This window comes from Neofelis nebulosa, chromosome 3 (genome assembly GCF_028018385.1).
Source record: "Neofelis nebulosa isolate mNeoNeb1 chromosome 3, mNeoNeb1.pri, whole genome shotgun sequence".
In the NCBI taxonomy this organism is placed as follows: domain Eukaryota; kingdom Metazoa; phylum Chordata; class Mammalia; order Carnivora; family Felidae; genus Neofelis; species Neofelis nebulosa.
The window spans coordinates 43,374,949-43,385,136 of record NC_080784.1 but is presented as its reverse complement, the minus strand read 5'-3'; the positions used below and the strand labels follow the sequence as shown (position 1 = coordinate 43,385,136).

The 10,188-nt window shown below is 37.9% G+C and overlaps 1 protein-coding gene across 2 annotated transcripts in view; it reads right to left on the bottom strand.

Moving 5' to 3' along the window:
- Positions 1-3,336: 3,336 nt before the first annotated feature.
- ZMAT4 (zinc finger matrin-type 4) overlaps positions 3,337-10,188 on the bottom strand; it is a 347,808-nt gene continuing 340,956 nt past the window's right edge. For both annotated transcript variants that reach the window (XM_058720587.1, XM_058720584.1), the window contains one exon: positions 3,337-7,910. In XM_058720587.1, the coding sequence (XP_058576570.1) occupies positions 7,906-7,910 (5 nt within the window). In that variant the 3' untranslated portion in view covers positions 3,337-7,905. The remainder of the gene's footprint in view (positions 7,911-10,188) is intronic.

The window sequence follows — 10,188 nt, the reverse complement described above, 5'->3', positions numbered from 1 at the left end:
TTATGACTCAGCAATGTCTGTCTGACATTTATTACCACTCGACAGACTGGCAGTCATAAATCCAGCTTCATTTTTACAGCTAAATAGCTCCTATCATGAGACAAAGGAACAAAGGGAAATAATCCACAGCTGTGCTATTCATCCTGCATCTTATCAAAAAATAGGAAAAAGTATAGAAATGTATAGGTCATGTTGTAATAGTCATATTTATATGCACACATGCAAGTACACTGTGTACAAATACTATCTAAATATATGTGCTAAATTACGCCTGATGCCGACGCCCTGCCTATGGAAACATGGTGAGGAGACGCATGTATCATTTCTCTGTGTTAGCGCAAAGCCAGTCATGGGCTCTCCTTGCTAGCTGAAAGTGTCAGGGTCCATGTGCTGAGTCAAAGCCCAACAGAGGGACAGAGCTCAAGCCTGGGGTGGAGGTGAGGGCATGCACAGGAAGTGAAACAGAAAAAGGTGCCCCATGGGAATTCACATAGCTTCTGGGACACTCTGAGCTCTGCTCTGCTGGGAAGCTGTTCTTGGAGTTACACCAGCAGCGACCCTCTCCCACATAAGGTTCTAGTTCACGTATTTTGGTTTTCTTATTTTGTTCTCTTTTTTCTACAGCACATAATTTTTAATGCTATACAAATAATACGTATAAGTGTATATATAAATACGTACTGTGTCATACATATTCTCATATTCTTTTTTCAAAAATTTTTTAATGTTTATTTTTGAGAGAGACAGAGACAGAATGCGAGTGGATTAGGGGCAGAGAGAGAGGGAGACACAGAATCCGAAGCACGCTCTAGGCTCCTAGCTGTCAGCACAGAGCCTGACATGGACTCGAACTCACGAGCTGTGAGATCATGACCTGACCTGAAGTCGGATGCTTAACCAACTGAGCCACCCAGGAGCCCCACATATTCTTTTTTTTTTAATGTTTCAAGTTCTTATTTAAATTCTAGTTAAGATATAGTGTAATATTAGTTTCAGGGGTAGAATTTAGTGATTCATCACTTTCACATAACACCCAGTGCACATCACACCACGTGCCCTCTTTAATGCCCATCATCCATTTAGCGGATCCCCCTGCCCACCTCACCTCCAGTGTGTTCTCTAGAGTTAAAATTCTGTTTTATGATCACCTTCCCTCTGTCTCTCTCTCCCTCCCTCTCTCTCTCTCTCACACACCTTCTCACTCTATTTTTGAAATGAGAATGAGTGAAATGAGAGATACAGGCAAGACAATTTTACAGGTATCTTCCAGCTCTCACACTGAATGGCTCTATTTTACATTGAACAATTAGCTAATTGGATGGTGGAAAAGAGAGGATGAAATGAAGCTGTCATTTGTTTAAGTTTTACAAAACTATAAGAAAAGTATCATTAGTCCCATTTTAAACATTGAGAAACTAAAGCTCAGAAAACTTACATAACTTGCCCCAGATCGTAGAGTAAATAAATGCAGAACCATATTCTAAATACAGGTTTGTTTTAAATCAGATATCATTTCCCCAATAGCATACTCTTTGTCTGAAATTTTGCATTCAATAAATAACTACTAATTTAATGTATTCATATATGATAAACTTAACACATACAATTCCTCAGCACTTGTTATAAACTGGATTACTAGAGTCTGCAGAAAAAGATAAATCGGTTTTGGTTTCGGTTTTTCCCTCTCAGGGGTGGCTATCACTTCTCTCAAAAGAACTTTGGCTAAAGAAGGTCACTGCAGGGGCACCTGGGTGGCTCAGTCGGTTAAGCAACTGACTTCAGCTCAGGTCATGATCTCATGGTTCTTGGGTTTGATCCCCGCATCAGTCTCTGGGCTGACAGCTCAGAGCCTGGAGCATGCTTCAGATTCTTTGTCTCTTTCTCTCTTTCTGTTCCTCCCCTGCTCGTTCTCTGTGTCTCAAAAATAAATAAACGTTAAAAAAATTAAAAAAAAAGAAGATCACTGTAAAGGAGAAATGATTTGTTTTCTTCAAATCCCAGCAGTACTTCAGAGAATATCCAAAATTGAGGAAAAGTAGGAACCAGACTACCTTGTACTCAATATCTATAGAGATAAGGCTCTATGGTGGCTGAGAGACACGATTACTATGCAAAAAGGGATAAGGATTGAGTTTAAGTCCTCCCAGAATGGCTTACCATTCATCTTGGAAGTTGGACAGTTTCTGAACCAGTGAGTGCCTTGGTGGGGGGGGGGGGGGAGTGCCTTGGTTCATTTACACCTCAAAACTATCAAAGAAGAAAATGGCTGATGCAGTCGCCCAGGTGGAAAGCTCTGCTTATTACATACCCCCACGGGTAGCTTGTAAAGGGTAGTTATTAGCTTTCATCACAATTAAACTCTCTACACCTAAAGGACACTGAGAGATGCTACCTTATATAAAGAGGTGGGAGATGGGCTTCTAACTGGCCTTAAGTGGTAAAGAAGAGGATAATGAAGACAGAGTCTTCAAAAAAGATACCTTGTCAAAAGTAGAAACTTGCTGAAATGGCAAATAGTCTCCATATACTGACTGTATTTTCCCGTTACTAATCACTTTTTAAAAATAGCAGCACGTTCTAGGTAAGCAAAAGGGTGGTGGAGAAAAGCACAAACCATTCCCAAGTTCTGAATATGTGCTCCTTAGAGCTAATCAACATGAAAGCCACACAGCAAATTGACAAGTGACAAGAAGAATTAATTCAGAAGAAGAAAGGGAAAACTTGAACCGTTCATTAATGCTCCTAAAGCCAACTGTGGACACCTACAGTACAGGGGCGGTCTCTCTAATGTTCTGATAGTTCTGTCTAGAATCAGAGTTCTGTAGATTGCCTTCCTTCCTTGATGACTTTCGTTCCATTGTTTTCAAGCTCAAAGAGATTATGTTTTTGACAAAACAGGGGAACATCCCTACTACTTTGTTTATGCATATGCAACATTAATAATTTCCTTGGAACTAACACCAGGGAGGCTAGTCACTTCCTCCCATCATGAGCTTCTTGGAGCCAGAGTAGTGGACTGATGGGACATGTCCCATCAGTTGGGTTGCCCCAACATGGCAACTCTTTGGACTCTCAGGAATAAAATTATGAACACTAATGTTGTTATTCATGTACGCTGATTAACTCTCCACTTAGCTGTGAAGACGACTTCAAGAGATATGAAAATATACATGAAAAACTTTGACTTCAAAGAACATGTGGTCACTGAGTTGACCAACACAAGGAAATCTTACCTTACAATCATTGGTCGTCTTACAGTCAGACTTTTAATCATTTGAAGAGTGACAATTCAAGTAGAAAATGTGCTAAGAAAATAGCAAGGATGCAAAACAGGAATTCATTATCGTGTATATCAGTTTCACTTTTATTTCTTTAATTAAAAAAATGAATAAGTTTAGCAGCCAAATGTCCTACATTTGTACATTATTTAAACATTCTGAAGGAGAAACAGTCTCTGCGGATCCTAGTGCCCACCTGTGCAATGAGGAAATTTGAGCGGGACTTCAAATAACCACGGATGATGTCAAAGTTTGGCGCGTAACAATAGTTAGACTGTTCTTCAGAAACAATGTAAAGTGTTAGTGATAGCTGGAGGTGGGGTGGGGGTGGGGACGGGTAAAATAGGATTTTTTTTCCCTTACTCATATAATTTGAAGATTATAGAATGTGGTTTTTAAAGGTCAAAATGAATTGCTAATTAAGTTGAGGCATTTGAAATTAGCAAATAAAACTGCTACTCAGAATAGTGACTAAGTAGTAATTAATCATACAGGAAAAAACTGGCACCAAAGTAGAGCCAGCAATAAAATTAGCTCTTAAATAGTTGCCATAGACCCTTCAGACAATGTTACTAAGAAACTGTGAGATATTCATTTCTTTCTTTTCTGTTTAGGCTACACCCTTTCAAAAAGACTGTGTTCAACATTTTTCTAGAAAGATACAAATCAAAACAGATGTCTAGCCACACAACCTCTCTTGTAGGTAGTCAGAAATATCTGAACTCGTTTTGACTCTTCCCTCTATGTTTTACTCAACATGTGAAGTAATGAAGGGTTATGTGATCATAAGCATTACCTTAAACCCACTCTAATTTTTAAATATAAGTCACTGACAATTTTTGGCATTTTAACGATTATGATACAAAATTACTTAATACACTCTTAAAAACCAGTGTTGACCACCCCCACCCCCAACCTTTGAGAACACCTGCTTTAAAATCTGCTTAAGAAAAACATTTTGGTTTTGCTTGTAGGTGCTTTTTGTTTCCTTAGGTGCTACATTTGCCAGACTTGAGTTTGAGTCCATGCTGGGACTCTCAGTTTCATTTTACATCAAGATGTTCGTATATTAAGTTTAAAGCCAAATTTACCAACATGAATATTACAATGAAATACCTAGATAGTTAGTTTGACATGCAAATCTTAAACTAGAAAGCAAACTAAGGCAGCATTTATATAGAGATTTATATTTTTAAGCACTTGACATTTATTTATTAGCTAATCCACACCACAAACCTATGAGGTAGTTTAGCATGACTTTAGTATGAATAAAGTAGGTAAGAAGACCAAAAAAGAAAACAAAATCTGTTCCCACAGTAATATGTTGATCAAACCCTACTCATTCTGGTCATAAAAGGGCAACAATCAATTCTTTGTACAAGCTGGTCAAACAAACAATGAATATTCAGCTTGGATGGAATGTAGAGAGGGCGGTTATTTCATTTCCTGACAGTTTAGAAAGTTTAGTTTGTTATTGGAGTTCTAATATTCTGTGCTCACAGTGACTCATCCATAACACCTCCCTCAAAGATCAGCTTTGGAAGAGGTGTGGCCACAGCCCCTCCCCAGGGCTCAAATTTGCCTCTGGAAGTATTAGCATTTATCATCTATCCCTATTCTTCCTCTCTTGGTCTGAGTGGTCTAATAAACTCACTTCAGTAGGAAGGTATAAAGACTCTTGCAGTTCCAATTTATGTTTATATGTTATCTAAGAGACAAATGAAAAACAAACCTACACTGGTCTTTGTGGTCAAGCAATTGCAGATGAGAGATTTATTACGATTTTTATCAGCAAAAGGGATCACTGCGGTCCTCTGTACTTAGCAGATGGTTTTATGATAATACATATTAGTGCACCGGGCTGTGGAGGTTATATATAATGAAAACTCATTAATTTGGGTTTCACTACCATGGCATTTGTGGCAACTGGTACAGGTGCTAGCCAGAAGCTGACCTCTGTACTTAAAGAAGAAAAACCCTTCACCAAGTTAAGTGAATTGCATGACCGGGTCTGTAGGAGTATTTTGTCTCTATAAGAAGACATAGACAATTTCAACCACCTAGCCAAGTATCCTTTTAAATACAAAGGAAAAAAAAAAAAACCTCTAATATAAGGATGCCATTAGGCTTGTGTGTTATTTTAGTTTTGCATTATTTTTGCCTCATTGGAGCAAAATTTTAATGTCAGTACTTCAGTTGACGTTACTCCAAGTACTCAGGAACAGTGAAAGTACTTTAGGTACCGATAATTTGGATAGTCTCTTTCAAACATATAGGGTTCTCCCCTAGGTCCCCTGAATTGAAGTTTTACAGAAAACCCCTGGACTCGTTCTTTTCTCTCCAGGAATCTCTGCTGTCATAGGGTGACTCTGTCAGCGCAGCTCCACAATGGCCAGGTCCCCCTGGGTGTCTTCCTCTCTGCCAGAATTAATTTGGCTATTTGAAAACATTTACCTTGCATCTCACTCCCATCTGTTCATGATGAATTGGAACGTAAGACATGACCTAATAAAACAAATATAGTCGTTCTACTACTACTACCACTATTGCTACGAATGATAAATCAGAACAGAAAGAACAATAAACAGCTAGCTTTCCAAGGAAGGTTTTTTCCGTCTAAGACTTCCCAAAATATGGATAACATTCATGGGCTCTTCCTGTTTAAAACTTAATATGTCAACTCCATGGTACATTGGAACAATAATTTCCCTTATTTATGCAAAAATAAATAAAGAAATTTGAAAACAAACAAGCAAACTCTCTGGCAGGATATTCACTTTCACTTGACAGGTTGCCAAGGAGAAATAGAATTTGGATGAGGAATTCTGAAGTAATCCGATTATTATTATATCCAGAAGCTGATCTGTAAAGGGTTTGGCATAGCTCCTTTGTATATCAAGAGATCTATGTTCATGGGCTCATCTATATTAGGTTATTAAAAAAAAAAACAACGCTTGAGAGTATGAGCTCACTCATTACACACAGACAGAAACAAAGTGTTTTTTTTTTTTTAACTTGGCCAGTGCTTATTTTACAGCAGAATAGACAAAAAAAAAAAAAAAAAAAAAAAAAAAAGCACTATTTCACACATTCGCAGACAAGTCACCATTGGAGGTTTGTAGCTCTGTTGTGTGCTTTCCAAAATAGATTGCTTCCCATCGGACCCTCCTTCCTTCCCGTGGGACAGCACGTGGCTGGTGGAGCCGCTGGTCTCTGTAGGCACGGAAGCCGGCAACCCGGGTCCCTCCTGAGTGGGCCCTCTCAAGGGAATGGGACCAAATTTCAAACACCTCAATAACAACACTGTGCGTTTCTAAGTCATTTCATTTATTGCTCACTGAGTCGTAACCACCTCAGCTCTCTGTGGAAAAACAATGGATGTCCAGAAAATCCTGACACCAGGAGACCCATTGCCTGCATGGTCACAATGTACAAAGGGCAACCCCAGCCAGATAACTGAGAAGCATCATGAATAAGAAGGTAAATGTCTGGCTTTGCGGCCATCCTACAGGACACCAGATCTGGTCACGACAGAGAAGAATGAAACCCAGAGAAGGCTTTCTAATTTACACTCAGAGGCATTCCCCATCAGAGAATAACAGTTTTCCAGTCTGTCAGTGGTGTTCTTTCTGAAGTGATTGAACCTTGGCTCGGCAAGAGGACTCCAGTGAGAAACAGGAATAGGGAGACTCGCCACACCCAATTTACTCAGTTCGTCCCAAATCGCCAACACCCCACGTCAAAACCACAATTCAGGCCAACTTCATAAGAAATGTTCATTTATTTCCCTCTCATTCTAGGGTTTGTAATTCTTCTCTTGGATGCCTTTGGGAAAACATTTCATCAAGGTCAGCTGCTATTCAGACATTTTTGCCTAAGAGGATCATCATGCAGGCAAACAAATTCTCTTCCTAAGCTATTATTTTGGCAGCTTGCAAAGAGAACTTGGCTTAACCTTGAGAAACTGTTCTTTGAATGATCAGAAAAAAAGGATGGGGATTCTTCCTTTATCCACCCTCTTTATTCTCGTTCAGATGGCAAACCCGGCTCGCAGTTTTGAAGGTGAAATGAAGGAGGAGTATTTATGTCCGTTATGTATCTTCTACTAACAGTGACTCATTCTGTTTCTGTTCATGTTGCTGCCAATCATGTTCAGCATGATGAACAAATAATGTTTCTTTCTTGATGGAGGTGCTCTACATCTCAGTCATCAAAGATTTCATGGAATATTTATGTGTTGAAGAAATCTAGAATAAATTGGACATTTAGATTTTCCCACTGTCTTCAAGTTTGAATGATGTTCCCACTGTTTCCTATAGGATTATAATTTAGAACATGTACTAAATAGATTATCAGGAAAGAATTTAAAAATCCATCCATATATCATAACTTACCACAAAATTAAAAGAAAGAAAGAAAAAGAAAGAAAGAAAGAAAGAAAGAAAGAAAGCAAGCTCATTCACTTCCAAAACCAAGATTAGTCATATGTTAATTTGTGAATCCTCATAAGAAATGTTCATTGTTCAAGAGAGAATCCTCCTCTGGTAGTTGATAAGGAATTCTCCACGGCAGAGAAATCCTGACATTTTTTTCTCATCTCTTGATTGATGTTTTCACTACTTATTCTTCAGGCTATAAGACAGAAGGGAACACAGTCTTACCTTCTTTCATAATTACATATTCCAACCTCCCTCTCTCCTTCCTCCCCCCCTTTCTCTGTCTCAATCTCTCCCCCACATCACTTTAGCCATCAAATTAAAGTAAAGCTGGATTTGTATGATGAATCTTTTATATTCTAAATAACCTGTAAGTATAATAACTCAATTACCAATGTCATCTCCATGTAGGTACAAGAAAATATATGCCTCAGTCTTGTCAATCCAGATACTACATTCATTCTGTAAGTTCTAAAGATGAAATTAACCAATTGGTTTATATTTGTGATGGATTGCATATACCCATCTTTAAGTTTCAGATAGAACGACCTGTAGAACTCTCTTCTTGGGAGGGAGAACAACACTATAGCATTTGGATTTCAAATTACTATTATAAACCTCATTCTCAATTCATTCAGAATTTTCCCTGATAGATACTGATAAACAGGAGAAATGTTTTCTGGTTTTAGTCTCAAAAAGTACTGATTTAAATTAAACAGCCTACTAATTCTTAAAGGTTTTGGGTTTTGTTTTTCTTTATGATAAGAAGATACTACTATTTATTGCATGCCTACTGTGTGTCAAGAATTTCACACTTATTTTACTTCTAACTTAATCCCCACCTTTAATTTGGATGTCATTTCTTCCCATTTTAACAATGATAACACTGAGGCTTCAATTGGCTAAGTGAATCACACATGTTCATACAGCTGCTTGCGGGGGGGGGTGGTGGTGCTGAACCCCAGGAAAGATCAGAATCAAAAGGCAAAAGGCTTGTTGCCATCCTGTGCAGAAAATTTCTCTCACAGCATTGAACATGTCCTCTGGCTGCAACGAGGCTGCCAGAACAGTCTCGGCCTGTAGTTTACAATTATCCCTAAAGCTGTTTCTTAGAGGAGATGGTGTCAGAAACGCTGGAGCAGGTTAGAATCCTTGCATAGATTTTCCTATCCCTCTTTATTAAGAGCTAAATATGGTAGTGGAAATCAGGTAAATGAAGATTCACAAGCTACAAAGGAAAATTCTATCACTAACCTAAAAGCACACGGCATATCGTGAAATTCTATTTTCAAAAAAAAAAAAAAATGCTGTCATAGAATATTCTTAGGATCCGAATAAGTGTTTGAATGTTGTTGTAGAAGACAGACCAAAAGAAAATGGAAACTACATGTATATCTGGGTAAAAAAAGATAGCTTTGGAATTTTGCCTTGGAATGACCCTGGTAAGCACAGCCACTTTTAAATGGTTGTTATAAAAAGAAAAATCTTGTTTTGGAATCTCATATTTGATATCTGCACCATCTGATCATGACCTGAGGAAATTCTACAATCCTTGTCATTTTCATGTATTAATGTGACATAAGGTTGAAAGTTTTCACTAAGCAAACAAGCATAATCTCATTTTTATAAACTGCAAGGATGAACACTTTTCAGAATAAAATGAGTTTGAAGTGCAGCACCGCCGTGTAATAGTGCAAAGACCAAACACATACGCAGCTGAGCGGCCGTAGTTATGATTACATCATTAGAGGAGACTAGAAGAGACGTGGGTGTTTTTTTTTTTTTTAAACTTATAGTAAAAGTGGTATATTAAGAACTTAATCCCATAAGGAGCAAAAATATCCCCTCTTCCTTTTTATAGTCAGAATAATTATTCAGACCCTCTCTGAACACAGAAGTAATGACAAATTAAAATGTCTTTCAATTCCATATAGCTTTTATAATTATTCATCCATTACTCTTATTATTGCTGAAAAGCCTCCTTCATATTTTAGTCAGCATCCCATTTGATACAAAAGAACATGGACAATTTTACTGCTATTAATAAATATGCAGCCATCCAATCCAAGATGAAAATTCTTTTTCATCTGAGAGATAAGCTGCATAATTCATGTATTTTCAGAAATTTCTTTAAATAGAAATTGAAGAAAGGCATAGGGAAAAAGAATTCATTATATAGTTGCCATTTGTGGTGAGGGACAGTGTCTGTTCTCACAGAGTCTGAGAGTTAATTCAATTTGAAGAGAATTTCAATTGCCCTGTATATGTACCAACATACTCATAGAGCCGACTTTAGTTTTGACATCTATCATCATAAAAATGATATAACGTAGCTGCCACTTGACTTAAAAAAATGTAACAGAAGATTACTAGGTACTTTTCTTCAGGTCTTGGAATGCAGTTAGAAAAACTTCACAGCAATTTGGAATGGGTGCCTCGCTTTCCAAAAAGAGAACTGTCCATGTCAGTGAAGC